The sequence below is a fragment of the Suricata suricatta genome, chromosome 15 (assembly GCF_006229205.1).
Source record: "Suricata suricatta isolate VVHF042 chromosome 15, meerkat_22Aug2017_6uvM2_HiC, whole genome shotgun sequence".
Taxonomy (NCBI): Eukaryota; Metazoa; Chordata; class Mammalia; order Carnivora; family Herpestidae; genus Suricata; species Suricata suricatta.
In genome coordinates, this window is record NC_043714.1 from 9,592,738 (window position 1) to 9,620,176 (window position 27,439).

The 27,439-nt window shown below is 42.2% G+C and overlaps 1 protein-coding gene across 3 annotated transcripts in view; it reads right to left on the reverse strand.

Annotated features, from left to right (window-relative positions):
* Positions 1 to 5,684: 5,684 nt before the first annotated feature.
* The window catches only part of TOX (thymocyte selection associated high mobility group box), a 303,389-nt gene continuing 281,634 nt past the window's right edge, over positions 5,685 to 27,439 (reverse strand). For all 3 annotated transcript variants that reach the window (XM_029923705.1, XM_029923704.1, XM_029923703.1), the window contains exons 7-9: positions 15,373 to 15,735; positions 8,118 to 8,269; positions 5,685 to 7,778 (exon numbers count right to left, since the gene is read on the reverse strand). In XM_029923705.1, the coding sequence (XP_029779565.1) occupies positions 7,742 to 7,778; positions 8,118 to 8,269; positions 15,373 to 15,735 (552 nt within the window). In that variant the 3' untranslated portion in view covers positions 5,685 to 7,741. The remainder of the gene's footprint in view (positions 7,779 to 8,117; positions 8,270 to 15,372; positions 15,736 to 27,439) is intronic.

Below are 27,439 nucleotides of genomic sequence, written 5' to 3' on the forward strand. Positions count from 1 at the left end.
CAAAGTGATCAGCAAAGTGACAGTGAAGCCAACTCGTGCTGGCTGCGGGCAATCTGTCTCCCCCAGCTGTCCGTGTGCTGAAGGTGATTGTTCTGGGAACGCAAGGCCAGAATCATTTTGAGAAAGTGATAGATTATATGAAGTAGCAACTTTATTCCCTGTGAGAAGAGAGAGGAGAGAGGAGAGAGGAGAGAGGAGAGAGAGAGAGAGAGAGAGAGAGAGAGAGAGAGAGAGAGAGAGAGGGAGAGAAGAAACCCTAATCTAGAGCCACCCCAGGGGGCCTCAGCATTATGAAGGACTGCCGCTTCTGTTGAGCTGGTCTGCTGAAACCACACCCTGAAACCAGGTGTTAAAAGTGACTCAACTCAACAGCTAGAATGGTCTTGTAGATATGCCTGTTTTGTAATACGACCCGGAAATTGCAGTTTCGTTTAGATCTGCGTTCTTTTTTTCTTCTTGTATGAAACTCTAACCAAGACCAGATTTAGGTTTCTGTGGGTCTACCTTGATACAAAACAAAACAAAATAAAAAAAACAAGATACAAAATACTCCACAGAATTGGTTAGAGTTTATGGAGAGATGAATTCTCACCAGTGTCCTCAGGCTTGGGAGATGGGATGGAAATAGATCAAAAACGGACCTAGCCATGATTCTTGGAGCAAGCTGCTTTCCGGTGGTACAATGTCTATGGGTTTGACCCTCACACCAACAACGTTAAGTTTCTGGAAGGGCTTTCATCCACGAACCACGTGCCATGGGCATGGCTCCTTTTCTTTGGTTCTTGTGTAAATACAGTGAGGCCTCAAAATAGTTTATTCCTTCACCTCCCACGCTCAGTTTACTCATGTAAATAATCAAAGAATTATGGGCCAGTGAGTGACAACCAAACCAAAAAACAAGCTACGAAGAAAACATTTGCCAAACGTTGCCTCATAAAACATGATTAAGAATACACTGAAGTGATCCCCCCACTGTCCCCCTCATCCCCCCATGGTCCCCCCTCACCCCCCTGGACTTTCTTGAATTCTATTAATATTAATTTTTTGGAATAAATGGTTGAGGCCGCATTACAGGTGTGCTTCGACTCCAGCAATGGGGATTTTCTTTTAGGTAAGGTTTAGGTACCATCCAATCGAGTCAAGAGCGTGCATTTCTGCACCATTCGACATTTGGCCTAATTTCTCAGAGTGGGCAGGCCTCCTGCAGTGGTAGCTCTTGCCCTAGAAAAAGGCCAAGCGAGTCTAGGCCTATTTTAGGATTTAGAACGCACTATGACTAGATTAAATTTTCAGCAGATTTGGCACTCTAGGTTTTCCCTTGTCCCGAGCCTGGGCATTGCATGGGCGGGACCCCCCGCCCCCTCCCATGAAAGCACTCAGCAAGGAGCCCAGCTTAGCGGGGTTCAGTGGGGCTCAGTGAAATGCATATCTTGCCATTTGCTGTCCGTGGAGAGTCACTTCATTTCTCTAATTGGAAGTGCAGCTTAGTATCATGTCCCCTGGGCTTTCACCCACCATCGTGGTGCATGGAAAGAAGTGGGAACAGGCTTCTTGGATGCCCCTCAAGGAATGGCCGACTCTCAGAGCTGAGGAGTATGGCTCATTTGCCTGCGTCTTCAAATTCCAAGGGACGTTATCCCAGTTCCCAAGTCAAGCCTCAGACTCTATCCATAGCCAGGACTTCAAAACACTGTTATTCGGAGGTTAGAGATCCAAAAACACCGGCTTTAAATACCCATCCAGAAAGCTTGGCCCCCCGAGGCCCATTCCCTCCCCTCCCCCACCGCAAGCCGAGTCACAGAAAGTTCCAGCATGGGTTAAGTGATGACAATGTCCTTTTGCATCTGCTCTGACAGCTTACTTCAGTCCAACGCAACTCAAACAGGTTGAGATTAATCCTCAGGAAAGCCGTCCTGATGGAAAGACTCAGTGACTGTCCCCATCACACTGGGGCCTTCATAGCCTGATGTTTAACTACATTGGAATGTCATTCTTTCCATTGCCTTTATGCCTGTCCTCGGATTGGAAACTGCTAGGTCTTATTCCAGTGCAAAACTCCATCTACCCTTTCTTTGCCAGACTTCAAAACACCCGAACCCGTCTTGCTCTACAGGTTTCCACTGAATCAAAATGCGAGGTGCACATTTTACCAAGTGACGGGCCCTCTCAGCACCTCCTAGCACTTTCGGAGTGCTGGGGAGAAACCTCAGTCCCTACGAGGAAGACAGAAGGCGGCTCCGGATCTCCCCCGGCGCCACCCACTGTGGGCTGCATTCCCAGCGTGCTGTGGCCGGCTGGGCAAGTGCCAGTCTGAGTTTTGGAAATCTGATGGCTCCAAACCTTTGATCGCCCACTTTCTAACTGTCTTGAAAACCTTTTGCCTTGCAGCAGTTGCAAGCTGTGGTTTTGTCGTCTGTGGGAGGGGACTCACAGCGCCACCACCCTCCAGGCGGGGAGTGAGTGCATCTTGCCCCCAAACCACCTACTGACTTCCGGCAGCGCTTATCAGCCCAGCCGTTGGCCAGGCTGACATTTCAGGGTTCCGAAGCTCCCCACCCCCACGTCAGAGAAAAAAAAAGTGACAGGAGGAGAAAAGGGCTAATTTGGCAATAGTTTGCTCTTGCTGTTTGGCCTGGAGAAAGACATTCAGAGTGGTAGAAGATTGTTTAGTAACAGCTGGTGAGCACGGGGGTGTGAGGCTGATTTTCAGATATGACAGGCACTTACAGGAATGCTGCCGGATACAGCTGTTTAAAAGCCTTAATAAACAGCAAGTCAATACTAATCTTTGCCAAATTAATCTTTTCCCTGACAGCCCATCAGAGCAATTATGCTGAGGCTTATTGTAAACACCCAATTGTCAAACGGGGAGTCTGCAGCCTTTAAAATACTGTAGTTTGGGTTGTAGTCTTTCTTAGGATTTCTTTTTCTTTTTTGGGGAGAATGGGAAGTCTTTCTCTTTTATTTTTCAGTCCCTGGGTTTTTGTTTTTTCTTTTTTCTGGCCTCAGGTCAGTGGGAATGAAATTTCATTTTCAAATTGTCTTTGGAAGCAAGCTGTTAATAAAATGTGAAGTCATGACAGTCATAGGATTCATGCGGGTGGGCTCCTTTAATGAGGCACGACTGTGACCAGTGAGGAACTACAACATGGCTTTGTCCTCCCTTGTCTCCAGGCCCCAGAACAAGAATGTCGTGTTCACTTCTTACCTCTACAGTGTGGCCTGATTTTGGGTATACATGGCAAGATGTTGACCAAATCAGAAGTGAGAAGGCGAAGCCTAGTGTCTCTGTTTGCGCGTGTCTCGAATGTGCATATGCTCGTTCAAGGGTGTCCCTCCCTCCTTCCTCTCTCGAGACTGAGGATGTCAGGAACACCCTCCCACCCCTACTCCCACCTCACGCCCTTTCTCCAAGCAATAGTCTTGTGTGAGGATCTGGAAACTTTTGTTGGGGAAGGCTGATCCATGATGGTCACTGGTTCCAAGTCTTCTCCCGAGAGTCCTAAAAGCTAGGACCACTTCTCCTGATCCTGACATAATTTAGGCAGAGTCCAGGAAGTACGGTCTTTTATTTATTTCATCAAGCCATGCTAGCCCTTGGCAATCAGAGAAAGAAAATCCAGCATACTGTTCATCGATGTTTTAATTTAACATCGCATACCCTTGTCTCCTGAAATTTCTCTCCTGCACTCCACACTTCTACCTGTCCAGCACCTGTTTTCTCCTTTGCCTTTGGTTTTCTCAACGTGACCAGTGTGTCTTCTGTCTTTTACTTTTGTATCTAGAAACTCTTGTTCAATAATGTAGACCAAAAAAAAAAGGCACAACTCATTTTGAAATTCTTTTTTTCTGTAAGCTTAGATTTCTTCATGAAAATTTTCCACCCTTCATCACTCCTAAGGCTTGTCAGCAATATCTAGTGCCCTTCTGTATTTAAAGAGCTTTTAAATCCTCAAGTAAACATCACACAATTCCTGTTGAGGATAATCTGCAATGTTTCCCTGATCTCACCACGTTTCATTCCTTAATTGTGCATCTGCTATGTGCTATGGTTTTGCAAGTTGCGTTGGAAGTCAGGAGATCACTGTATTTTAAGAAAACAAGGAGACATTTGTGGGGCGACTGCCTCACGAATTCACCCATCAGGTGACTCAGTACAATTAGCATTTGGGGGTTAAACTTAGGATGTGAATTCTGCATCTCGCCTCGCCCTTATTTCAACATTCAGTCACCAGCAAGAGATGAATTTCTGTGTTTCTATTGTTACCTTAAAATGAGAGATGTGAGACAATAGAGTGAAGCTCGAATCCCCTCCCCACAAATAAACATTAAGAGAACATCTGTGTGTAACAAAAACTTTCAGGATTTTCTTGGGATTTACTGGGATCTGGTAATTTCAAATATTCTTAATCTAATGTAGCTTTCTGCGACTGATCTGAAACGGGCCACCTTGTAAACACACATAAGTGATTGCTTCTTGGAGTATTTTCCCCTAGGACTTTGTAAAGAACTTTTACGTTTCTGTGGAATCCTATCTAATTTTGTAGCCCAAACCCCATCCTCTTGAGTTCTGAAACATCCCTTTAAGCAACAGGTGAAAACAATCACAGAGACCAACTTTCATTCTGAGCCACGTCCACTCCTTTGAAGTCAATACTTTACCAGTTTTCTATTGTCCACCGGACACAGCAAGCAGGACTTTGAATGACTCTTTCTTGTGTATGTTCCAGACTGAGTTTCTCTCCTGACCACTGGGGCACTTTATATTTTTCTTTTCTAATTAGTTATAATTTTGACTTTGGTATTTTGGGAAAGATACTACAAGTTCAGTAGTATTGCTGAATTTCCCAGAATGACTTTTTTTGAGGTCCAGGAATCCTGCGAAGCACCATGGCGGGGAGCTGGGTGCACACCATCACCGTTCCTTTGAGTCACAAGCTACAAGATGCTGGCTTCCTTAGACATGCTTTTCTTTTCTTAAAATTTATTTATTTAAAAGAGAGAGAGAGAGAGACAGAGCAAGAGAGCGAGCAAGCAAGCATGTGAGCAGGGAACGGACAGAGAGAGAGGGGAACAGGGGATCTGAAGCCTGTTCTGCACTGACAGCATAGACCTGGATGCAGGGCTCGAACTCATGAACCACTAGATCATCATGACCTGGACCTGAGTCAGATGCTCAACTGTGTAACTGACTGGGTCACCCAGGCACCCAGAGAGGTGAAGGTCAAGCAACACCTGAGCTCAGATGGACAAGAGGGCATCCTCATTTCTTCTGGAAAGAGCATCTGTGCCCTGGCGGGCATTACTCCCTATGGTGCCTCATCACTCCTGCCACGAACTTTTCTTGGGATTTGTCATCTGACCGGGTGTCCTTTAGAGACTGATGGATATCCAAATAGACTACGGTCACGCATGATAATCATTTTTATTTATGATGTATTTTCTTTTATTTACATGTTTAAGCCTTTTTTTTTTTTTTTTTTTGTATCGAGTCTGAACACTCTCCCTACCCTGGCTGCACACCTGCTCTCCAAAAGGTGTAAACAACACTGTACTTCCCTGTGCAGACTGCCTGACAAAGTCAAAAGGTGGATGTTCTCCTCCCAGGAATTACCTTCTTGGTTTGGACTTAATGCGAATGAAAATTTTACTTTATCATAACATAATAAATAAAAGACATTAGGTAATGAGTAGTGCTGGTATATTTCTAAAATACTAAACAGACAAACAATGAACTGTGAACTTACTCACATGAGTTCTTATACAGTTTCAAGACAGGAAAATTAGAGTTCTCAGCTAGTCATTTTAATAATCACATTGGATCTGCATTATTTATTAGTTATTACATGCTCAAGTGATTCAAGGTTGTACAATGCCTAAAATCATTCCAAAGCAAGCATACCTTTTGTCTTTTGAATTCTGACTGGGTTACACAATGCATCTATTTGTATTTAGTTAAGTTGCGAAGTTCATTTCACACATTCCATGAAAGAGACATGGCAATCACAGCACTGCCAACCAGGCTCACTTTCTTAATGCAATCCCCCGTCAAGGAGTGATTGGCTAGCTCTTTCTGATGCAAAAGCTATGCCAACCTTCAGCCAGATTCTCAATGCTTTTGGTTCCCTAGCAGATCTCCAGGACCCTCCGAATTCTCTTGGAAGACTTCGGAATTCCGGAAACAGAAGTCGCTTGTGGAAGCACGAAAGAGAGCAAAGCATCTCACTTTCTAGCAATAGCTTTCAATGTTTTCCTTTTCTTTTTTTGCTTTCTGGTTACTCACCTTTCATTTGTAGACATAGTCCTGATAGCATGCTTCTTCCTTGCTTTAATTCCTAAATGTTTTCTGGATTCTGTGAAAAGCATGCAGCTTGAGGGATTTTAGTTGATTTGACTTGTTTTTTTTTTGTTTTTTTTTTTTGAGAAGGGGAGTTTACGGGATTGACTTACACCAGCTGAGAACCAAGAAGCACCCCTTTTTGGACAGAGAACCCATCTGTTTAATCTTGGAGCTCACATGACTTTTAGGGTGATTCTCTGTTCTATTGTACGAAGAAAGAAAGTTCTTAAGTATCAGTTTTTTGTTTGCATCCACCAAAGAAATGTAGAAATAAGGATTGGTTACTTTAATTTGCTGCTAAAATGAAAAGTAGGTTTGCCTTTATTCATGTCACTGTAAAAACTAAATAATAAAGTATTCACACCAGGCGTGAATTTTTTTTGCCAGCAAAAGTTAAAACATCAAAGAAACCTCTTTCAAATACTAACAAATTTACTTACAAACACCTATATTTATTATTTCATAAATAGGCGCAACAGGTTCCATAAAAAAAGATTAAATACAGACACAGTATGAAGAAACAATAATACGGAGCCATATGTAAAGGTTATAATTTAGCTGTTTCCAATCTGTTTCTGCATCTAATAAAATACCAGGTAAGCATTTGGCAGTTTTATACATAAAAGGACTTAAATGACATTTACTAACCATTACACAAAAAGTGATACAAAAAAAGCAATTTTTCTGCAGTACAAAATAAATGTGTTTGCGCTTCCCTCGACCCTCGTTTCTTTTTGTCTGGTCAATGAGACAAAGCCAATTTGTTTTGAAATGAAAAGCATTTGGGAATACCTTTTTTTTTCTTCAAATATTTTCAAAATATAGAACTATTAGTCAGTTGTTTTAAAAATGAAGTAAAAATATGAACGTTTGCCAATTTAACCCCTATTGTGAAATCAATAAACTGGAATGAGCCAGTTTCAAATTACAATTTAGCTACAAAAACATTCACATTTTATACTCTAGGAGAGTGTGACATAGATGCTATTTACAAACTTGCTATGATTGCTACATCAAGCCATTTAAAAAGTCTTTCGTAGTTTCATATAAACACCCATTATGAAAAACAATGGAAAATCCAGGACTCTTATCCGAGACATCTAGAGTTGCTAAGGCAGTTACTAAAGCTCAGCACTTCACAGCAAAAAACCAACATAAAATCTGAATGGTCCAAATTTCCTTCAGGGAAGAAGAAAAACAATGTCCATAAGGGATTAAAAAAATAATAAAGAAGCAGGACTATTTCTTCCAGAGTGGGTGACCCACAAAGCCCAAATGGCCCTAAGTGCTTAGCAACTTGCATTTTCTAATAAAACGGCGAACTGCCTTGAGGGCACAAAGCAATCCACGGTGAAAGGACTTCCCTGAATTCCTCAGCGGAAAGGAGAGGTGTTCAGACTTTCAGGTAAGGTACAGTGCTTTGTCCCTCTGCATGCCCCTGTGTGAAGAGAAAACAGACAAACGGGGTCTTGTTAGGAGACAGGCTACAGGTGAGCCTGGGGAATGTTTGCCCATTTGCTCCCGCCTGTGGGATGGAGCGGGCGCTGGGGACGTGCACAGTTATACGGAACAGGGATCGAAAGGCATTTATTCCTGGAACGGCTAGGACCCGCTTAACAATGTCTGGGCGGATGTCTTCTGCTTTCACGAACATGGAACCTTTCCAGACCGTCTTTTAGAAAGCAGGAAGAAAAGATCGGTCCATCGCTATGGCGCAGGGGACGCAAGCATGCTATGAGAGCAGTCCACCACCAGGTGGCGATGACCCGCCACTTACCCACTACTACAGTAGTCGCTATTCCAGTCCACCGGCTGGGCGGGAGGGTTTCTGCACCCAGAGCGCACATACTCCATTGCTTGGGTGACCACTTGCGCAGCCGTGGATGTAGGATTGATTATAGTCTGATAGTCGGGTTGAAGAGTAAATCCCTGAAAGGCAAAGCAAGTCCACAAATAAGGATCAAAGTACCTTTTTAAGAAGAAAGGGCCCTAAATATTTATCCATTGTTTGCCAACACACTAGTGCCTTCTTGCTAGGGTCTAGCAAGGCTAAACGTTCGCGGAGGGCCCCGAAAAATTAAGACAAAGGTAGAAAAGAAGTGTCCACAACCCTATTCTTCTTACCTTTCCTTTATTTAACCACGTGTCAGAAAACCTTTAATTATACTCCTGAGCAGATAAATTGAATTGAGAAATAATTTATAATACGGAGAAGCCAACTCAATCAAAACAAAGCGAAAAGGACCTAACCCCTCAGTTTATGTTTTCTATCAAGCCTAAGGCTACATTAATAGTTAATTCCCAGAATATGCAACAGAATCTCTTTTGAAGGATTCAGGCAGCAGGTGGCTGAGTGTTTTATTAGACTACACCTATTCACATATTGTTCTCAAAACCCGTTTTCTTCATTCAGTCACAAAGGGACCATCTGCTTCTTCTTTTATTTGTACTTCTTTCTCAGCTAAAAAATTTCAACCAAAGCTTTTTAACAGTTGTTGGACTAATGTAAGAAAAGATTCAAAGCAACTTGCCACTGGAAAACACAGAGAAGGAAAAGTGTAAGACCAAACAAGTATTTTTTAATTGAAAAGTCTATTAACTGGGAAATAATAATCAGACTTCAGGAAGATTCTTCTCCATACACTGGTCTGGCGAAGTGTTGACTTTTAATCCTTGCAAAGCTATTAAAAATTCAAGGACAGACTCTTTGAAGTTCATAGCTATATCTGGTAAACAAAGAGCATTATACACTAAGATTTATTTTTAGCTTATCTGGTGAATTCAAGAGCAGCATAAGCAAGCTTTGCTGGAAATGACCAAGAAAGCAACTTAATTAATCTTGTGGTTGTCTCTTTCTGCTGCAGATATCATACATGGTTTTTAACTGCTGAAAAATCAAGAGATTTAAAAATGAATCATTCCCTATTTATTTGCAGGGAGCTTTGGAAGGCATAATATTGAGTTTTTAACTTTTTTTTTTTAATTCAGCAGAATGATCAGAGGGTTGATTTTTAACTAAGGATATTTCCTTAGACTTTGATTCATGTTTTAGTGTCTCGGGTAAACACTCAAAGTACCTATTATGACATGTCTTTGATTCTCCATTTTGGCTTTAAGATAATACTTTATTTTCCATTCTGATGGTAAAGACTTCAAGCCAATGTCCACACTAACTCCCGCCACAGCTGTAGATGAAAGACGAACCTTTGCAAGATTGGAGACACATCCTTAGAAAGTAGAGAATTCAGCCAGCCTGACTACGTGACCTCACACGGACTAAAAGGGACAGAATAGTTTCTCACCTAACAACTGGTTTGTGGAAAATAAGTATGTTTGTGTAGACACCACCTGCAGCGCAAACTATACAGATTTTCCAAAATAGGAAGGTGAAAAGTAAGAGGTATAACTGGATGTTTGGTTCTCCAGTCCTCTCCAGGCTGACTTCCTTTCCTTGTGCAGACCATGCTCTCTCTCACACAAGGAGTCCCACTGGCTTTGATTAAATGTGTCCATTGCATTATGGTCATGGAAACTTGTCTTTCTGGGGTTGATCGTCCAGCTTTCCTGACTTCTTTCCTTAGTGTTGAGTATGATCCTGGACAAAGAGCAGGACAAAGTTCCTAGAGAGAGGAGCCTTGTATGGACTTCCATTTTAGCCCCTCTCATAAGGGCTCTGCCCATGGGGGCCTGAGATCAGAGGGTGTTTGTACTGCTTACTGGATATTCTCAGGGCCTAGTCTGTAGCAGTAGCTCAATAAATCACCTTTTCCAGTAAATAAAGTTTAACACGGACCACCACTGGGAAGGCACGGGGGTGTGTAAATGTGTAAATGCCAGGGGCTTTCCTATCATTTAATGTAAAGTTCTCCATATTGGGTTTTTGCACAATTGACAAAACATAACCTAATAGTAAACAAGTGTCAAGAAGAGAGTAGTTGAAAACATCTTGAGTTAGTTGAAGGTATGGAAACATAACGAGAGAGCAAAACACAGAAACAAACCAACTCCCTTCCACCTGAGCCGACACGGTCAACAGAAGACACCACCGTTGCCTTTTTCTCATCCGATGAGAACGGTTCCTCAAGGTTGGGTGAGAAAATATCAGGAGAACACTGTTTTCTGAACTATTAGTTTAAGAGTAAATGGGCAACTTCAGTTTATAAAACCCAGATTACGTGTTATCTACAAAGTTCAAAGATTTCTAAGTCAGCCAACTTCAATGCCTCAATTTAAGATCAGTAATATCAAAACAACCAAGGATCAAGAAAAGTACAGGCAGAGCCTGAAGTAACATTATTTTCCTTGTTCTCGATCTGGAAAATGAAACATTCTTCTGAACTCTATATAAAGAGATGCTGAGATTGAACCTAGAGCTAAGTATGTTTTCCCTATTGATGTAAATATGAAACAACAATGATGATATACATTTTTGGAAAATGTTTGCTTAGCGGTCGAATTAAACAAGGCTGAATATTTTGCATTTTAATGCTGAAGAGAAAAATCACCAACTGTTTTGTAGCATGCCTGGAATTTTAAATTTCATTTTCTGGTGCCAGATTGAAATAAAAATAGAAAACGTGATAAAGATTGATTTGATGTCAGAAGGGACATTTGCTCTTTAATTAGATTTCTGTAGCCCTAGCGGTTTTGTTTTGCCACCAAAGCAGGTCCTAAAAAGCCTGTAGCAGAACCAAACAGTGATCCTCATAGCCACACTTTACTGGGAACTAATTTCATTTCCTGCCTGTCTGGAGAGGTATTTTCAACAGGCATCAATGTTTTTGTCTTCACAACTGATTTATTCATCAATCTCAATGTGATTTTTTTAAACCTTTAAATTACACCCAAATCCTAAAGCAGCTGTTTATTACAGGAGGAAATTGAAAATCTGTCTGTGTGATATCATACAAAGATTTTTTTCTTAAGGTTATAAAGGAAGTTGACAGATATTAATGATTTTTTTTTTCTCATGACCTCATTCGACAATACAGTGAACAGGAAAAAAAAAAACTGGACCAAAAAAAAAAAAAAGCAGGTCCATGGGCTTGCTGTATAAAACATTACACTAGAAAAAATCGAAACTATTTTTCCTGGTGGACTATACAATTGTTTTTTAGGATATATTCATTTTCAGAAGGATAGTAGAGAAAGTAATACTGAAAGATGAGATTATATTAAAAATATGGTAGCTGTTAACTTGCTTTCTCTTTCTCTCTCTTTTTTTCATGTTTGAGTATGCGAGCATGGCCCCCACACCCAGGAAGCAAATATCTTCAAGATAAATAAAAGTGGTTTGGGGGGCACCTGGCTGGCTCAGTCGGTTAAGCATCCGACTTCGGCTCAGGTCACGATCTCACGGTTCGTGGGTTCAAGCCCCACGTCAGGCCCTGTGCTGAAAGCTCAGAGCCTGGAGCCTGTTTCCAATTCTGTGTGTCCCTCTCTCTCTGCCCCTCCTCTGCTCATGATCTGTCTCTGTCTCTTAAAAATAAATAAATGTTAAAAAAAAAAAGAAAAGTGGTTTGAATGGTAAATTGAACAGGTCGAATTTCATCCGCAACCTGGTCCTCTGAATACAGGCTAAAGATCAACTTTGCGAACTTGAACATTGGCCTTGATGGACTGTTGGGATTATAATCAGTTGAGTGACATCAAGAGTGACAGCCTTTTGGATTCTGATTTTAGGATAATCAACTGGTTGGGGCTGCTCGTCTCTTTAACCTGAAGATCCTATTCCATTGACCTGCCTATGACTCTGACCTCACCCCCCACAGCTCTGTCTCAGTCACCGTGCTCCCCACTGGCTTCCTTCCTGTGTCCTGGACCAGCCATGCTCCTTAGACCCCAGGTGGGTCCTTAGAACCAGAGCCTCTGAGCTTCCTTTCCCTGATCTGCCCTCTGGTATTCCCACTGACACGTCGCACCTTCGGATGCAGAAAGGTGCTTCCTCTCCTCAGCTTTCCTGTGTCCCTGTGAGCCCTCCACAAGGGGCCTTCCTTACCCATTCCAGCTTACGGCTCTGCAATTTCTCCGCACACACTGCCGCTTGGATTCCAGTTCCGTGTTTCTCTCCCCCGCAGGATCTTACTCATTTATCTGTTTATCTTATTACCACCACTGCACCACAACCGCCCCGGACTCTGATGTCAGCTGCTCATTACCTGTGCTCATTTATCATTCAATTTCCAAAGCCCAGACAGTGCCTGGCATGGGTTAGGGGTTCACTTCATCTTTTTTGAATGAATGAAATTAAAAAAAAAAACTTCCAAAGAACCGAGATTCTCTACACACTAACCTGTAATTTCTTCTAATATGTAAACCCTTCCGTTACTCATTGTTTTAATTGCTCATTTATTCATTTGTCCATTCAACAACTGCTTTGTGTCACCTGCCATGAGCGAGTCATTGTTAAGAGGGATCTTAGCCACTGTCGTCTTTTAGCTATTTACTCTCCATTTTGGGTTCATGCCATTTTGTCTTCTATTATGAATGTAAATTGGAATCAGGTCTTACCAACTCAGTAAGAACACTTTTTGAGATACACTAATAGAACTGACTTAAAGATTGATGAATAACGTGTCCAGTGTAATCTGTTCTATTTTTTCCTATTCATTTCTGATTCTATATAGGAAGACAGATCTCCTGAGTTTTCACATGTGGCCTTCTGTCATTCTGAAATGTTTGAAAACTACTCAGGATCACAGCTCATTCAAGGTGTTTGTGTAAATAGAGAAAGGAACCATCCCTGAGAGGGTAAATTAGAACAAAGGTGTCCACTCTGGAAGAGCTCAGCCCTCGACTTGGTGTGGGGGGACTGCGCTTTCTCTATTTTTTTTCTCTGGGAAGGAACAGACCTGCGCTAGAGCGTCGTGAGCAGAAGAACATGGGCCCTCAGCCAGAGGGCGCCTTTGGCAGGAGTCAACCCAAGGATGCAAGGTTGTGTTCCTCAAACTATTCATTCTTTACGTAAACACTACTGGTGCCAATGCAAGGGCACCCAAGACCGTCCCTTTTATTGTGAGTGATGACGGATAGAAAGAGTGAAAATCTGACCCTATGACTGTCACTTGCCCCTCACAGACACCGCTGTGGACAAGGTAGGAAGTTGGCTTTTCCTGTCTTCTTCCCTAGTGAATGAATCAACAACTAGATGGCTGAGTACGGGTTAATGAGACATCAGAGCTTTCGCGGGACATTTGGCTTAGGGACCAGGGAAAACTCCAGTAAAGAGATGAGTCCATTTGCTGTCTGTAGTCATTTTAATCTTGGTGCGAACTAGAATTAAAAGACCCTCCAAATTCTTAGGAGGCACAGGCTTTCTAATACAAAACTGGTAATAGTCTGTAAGAATGGTTAGGAGGGAGGGATGCCTGGGTGACCCAGTAGTTGAGCTTATGACTTCGGCTCAGGTCACGATCTCATAGTTCGTGAGTTCAAGCCCTGCATCTGGCTCTCTGCTGTCAGGATAGAGCCTGCTTTGGATCTTCTGTTCCCGCCTCTCTCTATCTCTACCCTGCTCCTGCTCTCTCTCTCTCAAAAATAAATGAAAAAAAAACATTAAAAAAAAGAATGATTAAGAGTGAGAGGCAGCAGGCCCAGTATTTAAGAATCTGGGCTGTGATTTCTGAACAGAACTGGGTTTGAATTCTAGCACCAACATTATGGGCATATTACTTAACTCTGCCAAGCTTGAGTTTCCTTGCTTATAAAATGGAGATAATGCTAGTTCCTGCACTGTAAATTTTCTGAAATTAAAGGTAAGGTAAGGTAATATATTAAGGTTTGCTATTGTTAGCTCTCAGAAATCCAGATATATAATTATATTAATAAAAATAAATTTGGGGCTACATATATTTGATTCTTCTTTCTGCCTCCTCCCCACCCCACCCTGATCTGACTGTAGATTCAAATTCCACGGAGGAATCATTTCTATAGATATCAATTCCTGATACCAATTCTATAGGAAGTCTGTGTTCACATAATTAAATATTGCTCGGGAAACAAAAGAGTCATTGGCTTATAAAACTGATAGATGAATTTGATGTGATTTGTAGTTTTTACCTTGATCTGTATTTTTTTAAGCTTATTATTGAGACAGAGAGAAACAGAGCATGAGAGGGTCAGAGAGAGAGAGGGAGACACAGAATCCAAGCAGGCTCCAGCCTCTGAGTGGTCAGCACAGAGCCCGATGTGGGGCTCGAACCCGCGAACTGTAAGATCGTGACCTGAGCCGAAGTTGGTTGCTTACCTGACTGAGCCATCGAGGCACCCCATTGATCTGTATTTTTAAAGCACGTATTCAGGATTCTTGAATGCTTTTTGTTTAGTTTCATTTGTACCATTTGATCCTCACTTAAAAATGTTAAAAGAACACCAAATGCTAGAGGAAAACTTGATTTCAAAGAAAAATTAAGCTAAGATTGCACACAAATGGTTTCAATAATTGGGATATAGGCGAGAGGTTTCCAAACTTCCTGTGTCTTCTGATTTATGCAGAAGCCTTATACCCATTTCTAAGTAAAACACCAGTTAAAGTGTTCATTTCCTCCTACCTTTAAGGTTACACCAATGTGATCTTTCCAAACATCAAACACCAGTGGGTCTGATTCCATTTTGCAGTATTTATTGGCCTCAACGGGCATACCCATCAAGACTCCCCAAACAATGGTTTTTAAAAGGTAGAATCCTCAGTCCCAAAGAGGTCTTTAACAGTAATTGGCATCTCAAAATGATCAATGTACTTTAGTCAAGGAGCAGAAAATAAGGCGGGTGATTCGAGACGTGATTTCTAGACACGTGGTAAGGAGCCGGCGGTGATTAAGAGAAGCAGCAGCGATCCACTGTTGTGATCACATGATGCTGCCCGAACCCACCACCTGTAACCGACACTTCTCAGAAGGAGATATTTGTCGAATACCTTCCATTTTCTCGCCATTCAATAGAACAGAACACACATGTCCGCCCCTCCCTTTTGCCAATAGACAGACCCCGCCTCCCCCACATCCTGAACAAGAGTCCAGGGTGCAAGCTCATACCTGCTGCATGGTCGGTGAGTGTAAGGCAGACTGGACCTGCATGGGGAGCTGGTTCCCAAGGGGCTGCTGCATGTTGAGATGCTGGTGAAGAGGCGGACTGATCTGGAGGGGAGGTGGTGGGGACACGGCCATGTTTGCTATAGACACAGTCACTGGCATTTGGTTATTCGGCTTGGGGGCTATGCTCCTGGGGAGACTGGGATGCATGGCAGTCAGATGAGGATTCATCCCTGGTTGTTGGTGGTAGTGGGAACTTAGGTACAGAGCTGAGTGGGCCTGGCTGGGCCCGTGGAACACTGACGGCTTTGAGTTGATCAGCTGAGGAGGCTGAGATGTCTTAACCTCAACAGGTTCACTGTAGCTCTGTGGAAACAGACAAGAGCAGAGTTCAGAGACCAACACACGGGGGGTTGATTTCTATGAGCAAGATGCTCTGTGAGTGCACTCACACGTGAATTCCATGTGAATCAACACCTGTTACTATTCTTAAAAAATTTTTTTTAATGTTAATTCATTTTTGAGAGAGAGAGAGAGAGAGAGAGAGAGCGAGAGAAAGCAAGCATGCAAGCAGGGCAGGGGGAGGGAGAGGGGGACAGAGGATCCAAAGTGGGCTCTGTGCTGACAGCAGTGAGTCCTAGGTGGGGCTCATACTTGCACACTGTGAGATCATGCCCTGAGTCAAAGTTGGACGCTCAGCCAACTGAGCCACCCAGGCGGCCCAACACTGTTACTCTTCTTGACCCTTAATCTAATTTGTAGTGGGATATGCAAGACTGAGCTTAATCTTCCTCTTTGTGGAATCTAAAACAATCTCCAATGATATTTTTTTTTCCTTTGCCTAAGTGCAAGCTCATGAAAACAAAAAGAAAGATGAGGGTAGGATGGCTGTTATTGGTGCCCTGATAGAAAATACGAGTAGAGCTCACTTTGAAAGTAACTCAGTTCTGGACTTCTTCTATTGATTGTATGTTTTATTTTTTATTTTTCCCTTCTTTAGTCTCAAGAAGCCTTGGCCTAGATAGCTGCACAAAGAAAACAAAGCTGGTTGATGGAAATGGATATGGGAAAAGGAGTTCTAAAACACCTTTCTGAAGTTAAATAAAATCCCATTAAATAGCTTCCAAGTAACCAGAGAACTCATCTTGATTTTTAAAAGAAGTTTGTGATGAATTGTCCCCCTTAATGAACTGGATAAAAATAATCTCTCTTAGAAGTTTTTGACTCCATCATAAATTAATGTAATTTTGCCCTAATTTTTTAATACCTTCATAAGGCCATTCCCTAATAATCTTTTCATTGACTTAAAAACTAGACTTATCGGTGGGAGCTGAAAAGAATCAAGAATTAACCCTGAAGTGTTTCTTCTTGGGCACAAAACTATCACCTACTTTTCCTGAGAGGAAGAGGCTGATAGAACAAATGGGGAAAAGTAAAACCAGGTGGTGAAGAAAATTGCCACCATGTCCTGGAGAAAAAGTTGTTTTGTCAAAACAATGTGTTGATGATGCAAATACACTTATTCTGCAGCCCGGAGATCATGCTTATTCCGTTCATGGGTCAAATGAGTTGTTAGTGTCAGTGGGGCAGGGTCTTTCTGAATCCCACAACACGCAGCACCCTCGATGGACCCAGCCCGTTAGGGACACTGGCCATCACGCAGGATGACACGAAACGCTGCGTGGAGACTTCAGTTCACAAGTCAGCCTATAACACTGCTCGCAACACAACTCATTTTCCCCATTAATGTAGGAAACTTAAGTGAAAGCCACAGGAAGAACCATGCTGCATATGTTGGCAGACTCAAGAACGGTTGGCGGCGCAAGCGAATGAGTAGTGCCACGGACTCTCTCCAGAGAAAGGATGTGACTGACACCTGTGAAAAGACAGCAAACCATGGAAACCTGGGGTCCTGGGAGGCTCAGAATTCTCCATGCAGAGTGTACAGTAAGGTGCCCTCAAAGAATTCGAGCCCCTCCAAGAATCCTCTCACAATATTATCTCTGTGTCCACATCGATGCCACCTTATGAAATAGGCACTAGGTATTCAGACTCCCTGTCTTCGGTGTTAATAGGTAAAAACATCCAAAATTGCTCACAGAATTTTTCAAGGGGTGCCTTTAGACGAAAGCTTTGTTAAATGCAGTACCTGAAAGGCATTTTCAATTAAAAAAAAACAACTGAGGTCGATTTTTTGTTTTTCACTTCTGCTTAAAAATTCTTATTGTCGATGTGCAGAGTAGTGAATAATTCAAGGAAAAGGTCAATGGGTTAGTTCAGGCTGTGTAAACAGTGACTAGTTCTATATCAGAATAACATGTACTACCGTGATATGCCTCAAATGCCTCAAAAATCACTCCATATATGCCAAGAAGATTATGCATTTATTGTGTTTGTGTGGTTAAGTCATCTGGGGAAATGGTTTCATTGTGTCTCACTGCCCCTTCCTTAGCCTACTGTACAAGGGCTAATTTCATACTTAGTCATATAGTGCATCAACTTCCCCCTGGAAGAGAACGATTACACATGATAGGTATCTATAACATTTAATACCTGTGAGTGCCTCTTTATTTCTTGCTTTATGGGTGTTTTTAATTTAAATAGAACAAGCACTCCCATTTCCTATCATATCAAAACCATGAAATCTGTGTATTGTAAAATGTTTTCATTTTTATTTCTGTAGCCAATAATCCCCTCAGTATCAGGCGATATGCTATACATCTAGATATGTAGCCTGAACTTGTACGTGCACATGCGTGGAAACAAAATGGGCACAGGTGCGTCTGATGTGTTGCTCAGACATAATCATACACTCATTCCAGGAATTACAACAATGTAATTAAGCAAATACATTTGTTACATTGGACAGATTTCAAGAAATAAACTTAGGCTACATGTAGAATAGAAATGCCTCATCCTGGTGCGTAAAAATGCTTAGGCAAAAGCAGAGCCGGTTTCATGGGTCTGTTCTGGGTACAATACTCACGTCACGCCTTGACACATGTGGTTTCCAAGTATTAGGGGGAGTCTGAGGAAAAATAAATGTCTTATAAAAAATAAGTTTCCATGATCAAATGGGTGAGGGAACGGTGAGTGCCTTATCAGGGCCTTCAGAATGCCAGTGTATGTGGGCACAGAACCCTGTTTTTCTCAATGCGTCATTTCGTAAGAATCGTCTTCAGTGGAAAACACTGGGTCAAAAGAACTAATAAGTTACATGTACATATTTAAAATGGCAACTAGAACTAGATTTCAATTTAAATAGCCATTTCTTGCCTGAAATTCCAACCAATTTTTGATGCCTCAAGTGCATACTTATATTACATAATCCAGGTATATGTCACTGATCCACAGCTTCATGTTTCCTGGAATACTATGTGCCTCGTGAATTTCACATTCTAGGCTAAGGACAGGGACACAATCTCTTGAAGGACTTCGGCAGCGTTAGCTTTCTAATCACAGCCGGGAAGGGCTACGTAAGGTACTGGTTTTCGTCAGTAGCAGAAGCAAAATAAACAATGAACCAAATTCTCCTGAATTCCACCTTTCCTTAAAAGTTTATTTATTTATTTTGGGGGTGGGGCTAGGGACAGAGAGAGGGAGGGAGAGAGAGAGAATCCCCAGCAGGCTCTGCTGTCTGCACAAGCCCAACATGGGGGTCAATCCCACAAACTGTGAGATCATGACCTCAACTGAAATCAAAAGTTGGACACTTAATGGACTGAGCCCCCAACCTTTTGAATAACAGCATGTGGTCTGCCATTTAGAGAAATGATAGATTCAGAGATGAAGCTCTAGAGACATCCGTATACAAAAATGGAGTCCAACCTAATCTGAGACATTTTTTTCAACCTTGTGAAAACTATTTTCTCATGATAATTAAACAAAACCTTTTGTCCATCCAGTCATTTATTTGTCATTTATCTTCTCCACACTAAGGCATATAAAGATAAGTAATGCTAAACTTACTTTGAAATAGTCCTAACTTTTAATTCCTAGAAGGACTATCTATCGGCAAACGAATTAGATAGATTTCCAAAAAGGATGAGTTAGACAGCACTTGAAACAGACTTTTTAATACAGAAGGAGGAAGAATTTTGAGAAGTTTCATGTTTTGCCTTTACTCTCTGAACTGTTGGATGTGGCGAGATAGATAACGTGTCTAGCGTCTAGCCATGTGCCTACGCACGAGAGGCACTCTGGCCGAGGCTCTCTCCCTGTATCGTCTCTTTAGGACAATGTCCAGCTTCATCAAGACAAGCATCTCTGTTATGGGAGAAGCTTGAATCTCTGTGTCCCGTAAATCTCACATAGTCACACACGTGTTTGTTGAATGACTTCCTGAGCAGCACTTCATGCCGTCACTGCTGCCCTTGTTGAGATTGTGACAAGACCTGGTGTTCCTCTTCCCAAAGGGTGAGGAAAGATCTGAAATCTTTGAAAACCTCCAGAATATCTTGTCCACTCTCTTCTCTGCTGTCAGCATGAACTGTACCCTTCTTGCAGTATGAGAAATGATAACCCTCTGTCCTTTGGTTATGCACCCTGCCCTTTCTTCCCCACCGGTGTAGATGGTGGGCCAGAGGGAAGCTAACTGGGTGCCACCTATATTTTGAGAATTTGTATCTTTATGTAAAGTTTCACTGATTTAAATGAAAAAAAAAAGCCTGTTTGTAGCTTTACTTCTGATTCTTTAAAAAAAATATTTATTTATTTTGGGGGGTGGGAGGGCAGGGAGTGAGGGAGAGAGAATCTAAAGGAGGCTCCACATGGTCAGTATGGAGACCAATGCCGGGCTCGATCCCATGAACTGATCACGACCTGAGCTGAAATCGAGAACTGGAAGCTTAACCAACTGAGCCACCCAGGAGCCCCTTCACATCTGCTTAATTCTCATTCAGACTAATCCAACAAACTGTCTATTAACTAAAGAGCTATATTATTGCTTTGGAAGATAGGTAGAATAAGTTCATTTTCCACAGCAGAGTGCCATGAACTCATAATATGATTAAATGGGAATATGAAGAAATCATGAATTTAATCTACTCTGTCATTTTCTTCTAATTAAACTAAGAAAGCAAGGCTACAATTCTGCAAATCAGTTAGATTGTTTATAAAGGGCTCTGTACCTACCACTCATAAATCAGAACTGTTTTCCCCAGGCAAACTAAATAATTTAAATTTGTTTCCATTTTCAAACACACTAACCACTTTTCTTTAGTGGTATGTGCTTTGGGTAGGTCACCTGGCAAATGTGATTTTACCACTGTATACACAAGTGAAACTCTACCCTTGAATCTGACATTTTCATGAGAGGAATGTGTTTTTGCTATTAATTTCTGAGTAAGTTCTATTCCTTGTTTGCTTTTAGACTACTGATTCTGAAAGATGTTTTCCATCAGTGAAATGAGTGTGTGTGTGTGTGTGTGTGTGTGTGTGTGTGTGTGTGAGTGAGAAAGAGAGAGAGAGAGAGAGAGAGAGAGAGAGAGACTAGAGACCTTCTGGGTCTTCTCATAGAATCTTCCACAAGGGATACAACTCTATAAACCTTAAGATACTTCTTATTAAACACATAGTTGATTTCTGAGATAGTTTCAATCCCGTTTATTTTGAATAAAGCCAATAATACTGCATAGTGTATAAATGCCCCCATTCGGGGGGATGATTAGTGCTATAAAAACAAGGAACTGACAAAGCAATTGTTATTTAAAATAGCAAAGTACAAACACAAGACATAAAACTCAGTGGAAGCAACAATATAAGAGTTGTTGAACCAAATCAGATTAATAGTCCATCTAATTCGATTCTTGTTTTCAGCACTGACCAATGCTTGGTGCACTGGAAATTAAACAGAATTTATGCACCAGCTCAATTGTGCGTTGTTACTATTGAAAGGCAAATTCTTCCTGGTCCTCGCAGGTGATTAACTTACACCCTGAAGCATGAGATTTTATTATCTTTAAATCAGGATCTGGACTCACAGAGCTGCAAATTTTATGTGAACAGTCATAAAAGAATCCATCCCATTGTCAAAGTCAGACCCACGATTTGTCTCAATAGCCCTCCGTGGCATGGATTCTAGAAGTTATTTCAAGAATTCATTTCTTATGAATTTATTATCCTTCTATTGAACTGCGTGTTGTGGCTCTTTGCTATTGGCCATGGCAACAGAGAACTGTCCAAATCTGAGTTAATAGTGTCCTCCACGGTACTTTTTTTTTTTTTTTTTTAGTGTTTTTATTTATTTTTGATACAGAGAGAGACAGAGCATGAGAGGGGGAGGGGCAGAGAGAGAAGGAGACACAGAACCGGAAGCAGGCTCCAGGCTCTGAGCTAGCTGTCAGCACAGAGCCCGACGCGGGGCTCGAACCCACGAACGTGAGATCTGACCTGAGCCGAAGCCGGAGGCTCAACCGACTGAGCCACCCAGGCATCCCTCCACGGTACTTTTTTAATAAAAGGCTTCGTTGTCTGCTGTACAAGGTAGAAACAAAATCTCCCACCTGATGGGTGGCCTTCGAGTCATGACGCAGATTACCATTATTCAACATAGCGGAACTCGTTCATTAAAGTGCTGTCTTCTTACAGGTTGGTGCTTCTAAGAAGTTGCGTGCATATTCCAACAGTGCTGCTCTTACTTGGAATATTTGGGAATTTCCCTACTGAAATTCTCTTAAGAGCCTGTGGGACACTGTTTTACCTATCCTCAGACAACTCTTTGTATTTTGATGGTGAGATTAGACTTTTGGAAATAGCTAATCGTCACTGGGTCTGGGGAAGTTTGGGGAAAAGGATGAGGTGTGAAAACAATGTAACATGACTGATTTTCTGACGTGGCTCATAAACTTTTCTTGACTGCAATTCTGAAAGACCAGTTCCAAGAATCTGTTGAATTCTGGGAGCAATAATGAAATGAGTCTGTAGCCTCCCAAAGTGACTACTTTGAATGCAACACTCATTTTGGGAATATAAATTCTGGTCTAGGTAGTAAAATGAAACTAGTTCCAATTGCTTTAAAGTTTTACATTATAATTTAAAGTTTTACATAGTACTTTAGACCTGGGTCTAGGAATCCCCAAGTCTATGGAAAATCTATATATCCTTAAGCTTTACTTAATGGCCCAACCCCAAATGACCTTAAATGGCATGTTCAAACCAGGGCGCCCTAGCCTTCATAATAGTGTATATTCTTGGTCCTCGAACTATTCTTAGTCTCCCCTGACTAATGGCTCCTAAAGACCATTTCAATTAGGAAAGCTGTATAGATGGGCTTTAAAAATATCTCCTTCATTTCTTGTCTTTATAAAAGGATATCTCCATGAGGCAAGTTTTTCTTATTTTAATGGCACTTTTAAATTCCTTTATGTAGGGGCACCTGGGTGGCTCAGTCGGTTAAGCGTCTGACTTCGGCTCAGGTCATGATCTCACAGTTTGTGACTTGGAGCCCCGCGTCGGGCTCTGTGCTGACAGCTCAGAGCCTGGAGCCTGCTTCAGATTCTGTGTCTCCCTCTTTCTCTGCCCTTCTCCCTACTCACACGGTCTCTCTCTAGAAAAAAAAATTAAAATTCTTTTATGTCAAAGCAACCTTGCAGACAAGTTGAAAATATGACCCAGCTAAGTTTTCTACTACACACCAGGCCTGCACACCTACCATTAAATGAAAAATATAATTGACAATCATAATCATAATCATGATCATAATAAATGGCTGGTGTTTATTAAGCACTTCCTGTGTTCAGGCTCCTGAATTATGGCGTTTATATAGGGCTTCTATAGAAACAGCCCTCTGATGTCGGTCTTGCTCTCTGTCTGCCCCCATTTAACAGATAAGCACATTGAGAAGCAGCTGAGTAACTTGGATGAAGTTAGGAAGTGGGAAGCCCGGAATTTGAACCCAGATCTCCTTGCCCCCAGGGCTTGTGGACTTTGCTCTCTCTCTCTCTCTCTCTCTCTCTCTCTCTCACTCTAGGAGTGATATTGGTGGCAATTTAAAGACCCCAGAATAGAATTTGCTTGATGCCCTATGCCTTAGAGATCTTCTCCAGCCAATCCTTATTTATAAACCTTGGCTTCCTGCTTGCAAATTGCTCTAGGGTAAGAAATTATGTACCCAGCCAGTTCGAGAGTGTAATAATGCCCTGTTCAGATCCAATTCCTCCAGTCTGAAATGACGTCTTTTTCCTGTTCCAGAATCACAGAACATGGGGGCACGGTAATCACAGTCCTGGGCTTGGACATGCCTGTGTCTTTGTTTTTCAGGCTTAGGAATCTCACATTCTCTCTTCTCAGCTACCGCCTTCTGCCCCTTTACCTTCCAGTGACCTTTGTAACTTTTTCTTCTGAAATGTCTTCAGTTTCCCCCCTTTAAACTATAGAGTTCAAAGTGGGATAAATTATTCCAGGGTCTGGCCGGGGTCGTTTTTGCAACACTCTGTTCCCCGTTCATGCCTTCAATCCCAGGGTGCTCGCACGGCAGAGCTGCCCCTGGCTGGGTCCGTCACTGGTCCATGGGACCAGGGGAAGCCAGCGCAGACAGCCGGAAGACCCTGATACGGAGGGCCCAGCTTCCCACACACACTGTAGGCCCTAGATTTCCCTGAGGGCCCCTGGCCAGTCCCTGGGGTGCGGGTTTGGGGGTGGGTGTGGGAGGCAGCCGTCTCCACCTTCTCCCACCACCCCACCCTCAATTAAGTCAGTGCGGCTTTCCTCTTGGCTGTCGAGTACGTAAGAGCCGGCATACCGTTTTATTGGGGATGGCAAGAGGTTGTAGTCCAGAGGTACAAATATCTGACAATCACTCAGGATAGAAAAAGGCTGTAACCTTTCAAACAAGACAGCAAAGGGCTTGAAGACTGCCTCTGCTAGGCTCTCCTTCCTGTGGGTGGATCATGTAATCTCTCTGCCTAGAGACCAGCCAGGAAATGGGCTAAATGTTAGGACAATGACGAGTAGGAATACATGGAAAATGCTGGCATCACGTGTGACACACAGAAGCTACTCGATAGCAAGATGCCATTTGTATTTGGGTTATGATTGGAAAAGCTTCTGTATCTCGCTGAGAATGCGTCAGTGTTGTCATTCCGAAGTATGAAGGTCAGAATATTTATTTACAATGACTGGGTGTTTTTATCTCTGGAGGATGTCAGTTTTATTCAGACCTGGAGTCGTGATAATTCATATGCCGGATTAGGAGGTATGTCGTATATTTAAGCTGGATCATATTCACTGAGAGGTACATTGCTAATCCCAGGACTCAGTTTCATAGGTGGAGTCGATGTTAACTGGCTGTTTCTATTTTTGATTATGTTCCGTAAGAAGCAGCCTAACTTTAGAACACAGTCTTCAATCTTTTCAAGTACCATGACATACTTCACTTGGCTCTGTACTCATGTGGGTGCTCTCAGCACTCAGGCTTGTGCCTGACACGGAGCAGGTGCTGTGCAGCTCTGGGTGGGGGACAGAGTGGGACCTGGAGTCAGTACGAAGTTGCAGACCTGACGTGGCTGCACGTGAGCAAGGGCAAGAGCTAGTGGTCGAGGGAAGCGAATGCATCGCAAGGAGAATACGCACCACAATGCGTAGCGAGGGAGGGGCAGATCAAATTTGCCCATAAGACATAGGACAATAAACTTGGTGCTTCGGTTCATATCGTACGTCACTGACAACAGTGCTGTTAGAAGGGAGAAGGTCAATGGTCTCCATGACTTGTGGGGTGGAAGGTGCTTTAAGGAAGCAGTTCGAGGCCCAGTACAGGGACTGAGGATAGTAAAGGTCCACTCTGGGCTTGGGCAACATGTTACCTACATGATACTTTTCCTCTTTAGTGAATGTTTATGGTCAAGCATCCTTTGAGGGATAAGCTGTGGGGGCTGAGAGAACTCATTCTTATCAAGTGATGTGTTAAAACTATAAACCTGATTATCCATCCTCTGCTGAAACCCATTCAGTGGCTTCCTTCTGTACTGAGCTCCTTTCAGTGTCCTCCATGGTCTCGGTGATTGGGCCCCTGTCCATCTGTCTGGCTTCCCCTCAAGCCATGCTTCCTCTTTTCACTGGGCTCCAGCCACATGGACCTCTGACTTCTCGATTCAGAGAGACATTTCTGTCCAGGAGGCTGTGCACTTGCCGTGCTGAGGCCTGGGGGGCTCTCCCCCAGACTCCGTGTGTCTTGCAAGTCCCTGTCTTCCTTAGTGCTCAACTCCAAGGTTGCCTCTTCAAAGAGGGCTTTGTAGGCCGCCCCATCGAATCCCTTCCTTTATTTCCTTCCAAATGCTTAGATTCCCAAAGATCTCGGTCATTTATTAGTTTTCACCATCACTATTGGTCTCCTGGACAAAAAGGAAAGCTTCTTAAGTTGAGGGGACATATCTGCCTATTCCCCACGGTGCCCTCCGAGCCTGGCACAGTGCTCGGCGCAGACCACATGGCCAGGGAAATTTGCCAGATGAATACTTGAATGAGTGAATGGGGAGAAACAGCTCGGCTGGTGCACATTGGTTACTTGGAATTGTAACTATTATTATCATGTAGCATTTTATGGTTGTGCCTTTAGATCTTTCAGAATAGGGAAATAATTGGTAATATATAAAAATATTATAACATTGAAAAGGGTGTGTGTGCGTACGAATGTCTATTATTTTTCCTTGTCACTACTTCAAATGGAAAAGAAATGGTTTTCTACGTAAGCGTCTGTGTACAAGGGGAAGGTGGGTTGGTAAATTTCCCGTACGTGCCTGCAAGGCTACACAGCAAATATCCACTCATGTACACCATCAGAGGGCCATTTTTCTAACCCGGAGAGGGTATTTGTAATTTTCCTTCAATCTGTATACACACAATAGATAGTTGCACGTAAATAGACATTCAACAGTTCCAGCAAAATTCCTACCGCCAAAGAGGAAAAAAAAAAAAACCCAACACAAAAACGTCAGAGTAAGCTGTAAAAAAAGTGCTTGGTTTTTTAAATGTAGAAATGGCAATTCGCAGCATTTATATAAATTGCCATATACTGAGGGTTGCAGCTCTGAGAATGAACAGTAGGAAAAGTTGCAGTCAAGAGCAAATCTGAGGACACTTGTTTTAAAAGTGAAGGCTTAGTCAGTGTTACAGCATTCTGGAAATCTGCACGACATTAACCAGAGCGCTTTGTATTGGAGCTGAGACTCTACGCATTGATTGTCTCCGGTGTAAAATGCTCTGACTAGAATTCTATTTAAAATCCTCAAAAACAAACTTAACTTAGATGAAATAAAGAGAATTCATGTTTTTAAAAAGTCCCTCCTACATTTGGGGCGTATTAATCTAAATAATATCAACAAGACTATTTCACCTAATGGCTGGATGGATCCAGTCATTTGTAACTTTCTTTTTTTTTTTTGCTCTTGGCTCTAATATTTTGTACTTCATTTTTTTTTGCTGTAATTTCACACACATTCTGTGAATTCTATAAATATACAGAATGGAAGAGAGAATCAGCAAAAAATATATGTCTTCAAAAGGAGTGAGATAACCTAGGAAGTGTGAGGTCCATAGTGAGAGGTCACAGGAGAGCTGGGAATTTTAAGGTTAAAGAATGAATAGTTCAGCTTTCCCACAAGGTCATACCTTAGAAGGGAAAACCAAGTTGCGTTAGACCAAGAGGGGAGAGAAATTGCTTATGCATTTGTTTTTTGTGTTCTCTTTTGTCTTCTTCATCAGTATATTCAGTGGCTATTTTCCCCGATGAAAAACTAATTTATATAATTACTTTAGAGTGGTGGGAAGGGGTGGACACTTGTGGATGAAAGAGAGAGTAGTTTTGGGAGGTGAATGGAAGGAAGGCCGGAGGCCCAAGCCACATTCAGCCAAGTAATAGTTAAGTTTGGACTTGATAGGACATGCTGGCAAGTAATTCCAGATTCAGCCCTGTCTCTCTGAGGTTACCTCCCTGAGAAATCTACGAGGCGAAATATATCGTTGGCAATCTGAGACCAAAGAGAGTCAACCCTTGAGTATTTATATCAGAAAGAACCAGTATTTAAGATATTCTGAAGTATACATCTTTTAAGAAATGTTGTGAATTATTTACTTT